General features: G+C 33.5%; 1 protein-coding gene across 1 annotated transcript; it reads right to left on the bottom strand.

Moving 5' to 3' along the window:
* Positions 1-3,371: 3,371 nt before the first annotated feature.
* Positions 3,372-4,289, bottom strand: LOC309401434 (olfactory receptor 14A16-like; the record flags this gene model as incomplete). The annotated part of the gene is made up of 1 exon (XM_081970501.1): positions 3,372-4,289. One exon carries the CDS (start codon positions 4,287-4,289, stop codon positions 3,372-3,374), a length of 918 nt encoding a protein of 305 aa, XP_081826627.1.
* Between the last annotated feature and the right edge of the window lie 711 nt (positions 4,290-5,000).

The raw sequence follows: 5,000 nt of genomic DNA, 5'->3' as shown, positions 1-5,000 counted from the left end.
CTATAATTTTGTTGTTTCTAAGTCGTTGCTCACACATGTTCTTCAAATTGCTAGCATCTGCCCTTAATTTTTTGACTTTTTGTTCCAATCGGATTTTCCACTTTGGCTTTGATGCTTTTTCTGTTGTGTAACTAGGTGCTTTGATTTTAATGCCTAGTTCATTAGTGACTATTGCGGCTACACTGTACATTAACTGGTTCGTTTCCAAGATGGATCCCGATTCAATTGTTGAAAGCACTGCATTAACCATTTTCATGATAGGGGCCAAAATTTTCTTAGGCACAGTTTTTAATGATGGTAAATGTTGCCGTTCCTTATTAAGCAGAAAATGCTCCATGATCTTGTCCTTCAATTCTTTTTGTTTCTGAGTTAGTTCATCAGTTGGTTCATTGGTAACTGGTTCTGGTGATAGTGTTGTTATTTCCTCCCCGACAGCTTCTTCTGGGAGTTCTACTACAATGCCTTTAGGTGTGTCTTGAGTATCAGTTATTTCTGCTTGTAGTGTTGTTTTCTTAGTTTTGCAATTTGCTTGAATTCCTTAAGTTCAACTTCACTAAACACTTTATTCCGTGTAATAAATCGCCTTTGATCTGCAAGTCGTTGTTCACTAACATTTGAATCTGGATGTTGTTGTTTCCATAATTGATACATTCGCTTTAAATAACCTCTTTTCCCAGGCTCTGAGTTGTAATAACAGGCCGTTATGGCACGGTTTTCATCTGCACTATATTTTTGTCGTTTTGTTGGCTGGTCCACTTGTAGCCCACTTGTCGACGGATGTCCAGGGACCGCAACATCCGCCGCGGCCCTTGTTAACCCGCGCGACGACCGATGCGGTATATAATTTTTTTTGTTTCTTTCACCATGTTATATGGGTTGGCGGGTTTTTTTTTATGGGGCCAGGTTGCCAACCTGACCCCAACCCTCCTCCTTTCTCATCCAGGCTTGGGACCGGCAACGGCAGAGTGATAATAATAATAATAATAATAATAATAATAATAATAATAATAATAATAATAATAATAATAATAATAATAATAATAATATAATTTAGTGTACCAGAGTGGGAATTATATCACCAAGCAACAATGCTTACCTGGGTAAAGGAATAGATAGAATTAAAAAATAATAGACTGCTAACGCTAGAGAGCCACAACTTACATTTAGGATGACACACATTCCTGTGGAAACAGGTAGCACATCAATATTTTCACAGAGATTTTATAAGACAGGTGTTATTAGAAATAGGGAATAAGTCCTTTTTGGGAGAGGGGGCGGTCTAGAAGTGCGAAGAATAAAAATAAATTCAAGAGGAAAATTTGCAACAAGGTTCCAATTTGGCTATTAACATTTGAAGCATTAGTGCACCCAAATCTTATTAACCAGGAAAAACAGGTCACTTATACAGATATAATAGGCAAAGAATGGAGATTAAGATCGAGGCAGGAGCTAAAAGAGCAAGGAATAGAATTGGAATGGTAGTCCTATCTTCAAATCCAATCACATTCTCAAAAGATATGAAAGAGTGGGGAGTTAATGGCAATAGATAAGATCCTTTTGGGGACAAATGATAAATTGATAAAGAAGAGTTACAATTTTTATTGGAATAGAAGATGAAAGAAGAGCGGGTTAAGGAGACAATAGTACCATGGGCGATAAACTTTGGCAACAATATACATCTGGAAAAAATGGTGAGAACTATGGAAAAGGAATAAGAGAATAACATTGGCAACAAAGTATAAAGAAAATGTATATAAAAATGTTTTATAGATGGCATCTCCCAAAAGAGAGAATAGCCAAAGTGTTTAGAACTTTAGCACCAAATTGTTGGAAATGTGATTATGAATCGGGCATGTACTACCATATGTGGTGGTCATGCCAGAAACCAAAGAATAGTGAAAAATTCAAAGGAAGCTGATAGAGATAACCAAAGATGAAATAGAATTCAAACCAGAACTATTTCTTTCAGGAATCATAAATGATAAATATAACAAGGAGTTAATCTGCTTAATAATACATATTATTACAGCAGCAAGTGTGATCTTTTCCCAAAACTGGAAAAAATAGGGAAATTCCATAGGAAGAGGAAGTAATTAGGAAAATTCTGATTTGTGCTGAATTGGATAAATTGACATGGAAATTGAAGAACAAAGACGAATCAGATTATTATAAGATCTGGAATAAATTGTATCAATGTTTGGAACAAAAGAGGAAGGACCCAAAATAAGCAATGACTAGGATTTATAGAATGGAGATTATAATTATTTATGAAATCATAACAGTAAAAATGTATAAGATAAGAAAAAAGCAACATGGATGGAAATACAATATTCTTATATTTGTAAATACTGAATAGACCAATAAATAAGCATGATGGTTATAATATCTAACATTATGTTCTCGTAAATTTGGCAAAGACATTGCCAGGATGGTTACACTGTGTCCAATGTTTTAAGGTGTGTTTAATAAAAAAAAACTTTTTATAAAAGAAATATATTATAGAACTTACACAAGAAAGTTCAGAAGTACTATTTGGGTTCCATTTCCACTATATGTTTTCCAGTGTTTAATCATAGAACATGACTCAGTAGTAATTGAAACAAATCAAAATAACCAGAACAATTTATTTCTTGCCTCTTAGAATTCTTTATTATCTTTGAATATAAAAAAAGAATCTAGTTTTATTTCAATTCTCTAAGATCTTAGCCACCACTTTAAAAATATGTTCAAATTGTGATCTATCTTCATCAAGTACATCAATTACATTAATTTCTATAACAGCCACATTAGCAAGAGATTGTAAATCGAAAAAGTTAACAGCATACAGCTTTGAATAACCTGTGGTCATGCATATACAGAATTAGGTTAAGCATTTTCTTAACATTTAGAAATATTTTTTTCCTAAATGACACAAAATATATATTTTTTAAAAACATCCATAAAGGTGGTTTTCAGAACTTTTTGTTGCATTTATTTGCCCATGAACCATCCAGATTTTCTTTCCTCTTCAGAAATATAAAAACCTGATTCAGGATCAAAATATATTTGGAGTCAAGAGCAAGTTGTTTTATTGTTTAATGGTGTTATTTCCATGTGTGTAGTGTAGTGTATGTGAAACTAGTTTCCTAAACATTTTTTCTGCCTCCTCTTCCAGTCCAATAGACAACTGGTATAGACTCTATAAATTCCAGGAGTAACCACCAAGAGGAAGTTAAAAAAAATAAAGAACAGACCTTTAAAGTGAAAAATCAAAGTCTTTCACAGATTGATAGATGGAAAAATGCCAATATTTTCTATATATACTACTAATGTGACAAAATTAAACCCAATTCCTGTAACAAAAGCATTTGAACAAAATGCAAATTTTGATTTTATTTTTTAAGCATTTTCCACACAGCCTTTTTGATGTCCTTGTTTCGAAAGCTATAAATGAGGGGATTGAGGAGTGGGGGGGAAACTGTGTAGAGAACAGCAGAGAGTAAGTCCAAAGTATGGGAAGAAAGACTTTGGGGCCGCATATAAGCAAAGGCAGAAGATATCAAAAATAAAGAAAAGACAGTCAGGTGGGGAGTACATGTAGAGCAAGCTTTATATCTGCCTTGAACTGAAGGAATTTTCAAAACAGCAGAGAAGATGTAGCCATAGGACATAAAAATGAACCCACTACATAATAAATCTACAGTAATGCTTACAACCAAAATCAGAATTTGGCTAATTCTTGTATCAGTACAAGAAATCATTAATAGGTGAGGAACATCACAGAAAAATTGCTCAATTATATTGAATTTGCAGAAATTTAACCTGAATGTGAGAATGGTGTGCAGCAAAGCATGGATCAAAGTGCTTATCCAGGAAGCAGCCACCATTTGTAAACAGGCACCCCAGTTCATCATTAGCATATATTGCAGAGGGTGGCAGATGGCCACATAACGATCATAAGCCATGACAGTCAGCAAGGCAACTTCAAAACCTCCAAAGGTGAGAACTGAAAATACCTGAGCAGCACATCCACCATAGGAGATCTGCTTGTTATTTGTCAAAGAAGCAGCCATGGCTTTAGGAACTATAGTTGAGATGAAGCAAACATCAGAGAATGACAAATTGACCAAAAAGAAATACATGGGAGCATGAAGATGGGGATTCAAAATCACAGCAACACTAAGAAGTAAATTCCCAATTAAAGCTAGTAAGTAGATGACAAGGAACATCACAAAATACATAATTTGCATATCACGATCATCAGTAAATCCCATCAGAAGGAATTCTGTCACAAGGGATTGGTTGGCCATTTATTTTCTCTGATTCCTTCTGGAGAGAAAGAGGGTATCCAAGGAAATTTGTCTGTCTAGTAAATAAATATTTGGTATGGAATTATTCTTTGCAATAGTAAAATATGAAAATTAATATGTTATAATTATCATGTTTAAAATAAAATATATTATCTGTTTGCAAAATGCAAAAGGGAGTTCATACATTTAAAATGCAAAATAAAAATGATATTATTTTCCTTCTGTATTATACGTGCCAATTTGTAACAGACCAATTTTGTCATTTTGCTACCTAAAAGACATTTTTAAAAATGATAATGTAGTACTGAATAAGGTAAACATGGCTATAGAAATCTGGCATATACTGTTTATTTGATTCTTTATAGATAACTTGTAAGAAGACTTAGACACCAAAGTTTGTGGTGCAGTCAATGATGAAGGGATCCAATTATGTTTACATGTTCCATGAAGCTGCACTGTTTAACAGATAGAGTTAAAGGTTCGAATTATCATCCAGAAAACTCTTCATGGAAAGCACTTGACATTCACTTTCATAAGATTAAAAAAGTTTACTACTAAAAGAACGAAAATAGCTTTATGTCTGATATTTTGTTATTTACCAGTTTACCTTTGGGGTTCACAAGTTATGAGATAACGAAACTAATTAAGATAATTATATGTGCCATAAAACAATACGATATCCAACATACAGTATGGATAATTCCAAGAATA

The sequence above is a fragment of the Natrix helvetica genome (assembly GCF_964273705.1).
Source record: "Natrix helvetica genome assembly, chromosome: Z".
Classification (NCBI taxonomy): Eukaryota; Metazoa; Chordata; class Lepidosauria; order Squamata; family Natricidae; genus Natrix; species Natrix helvetica.
Note: the sequence above shows the minus strand (reverse complement) of the source record. Positions and strands in the feature narration are given on the sequence as shown.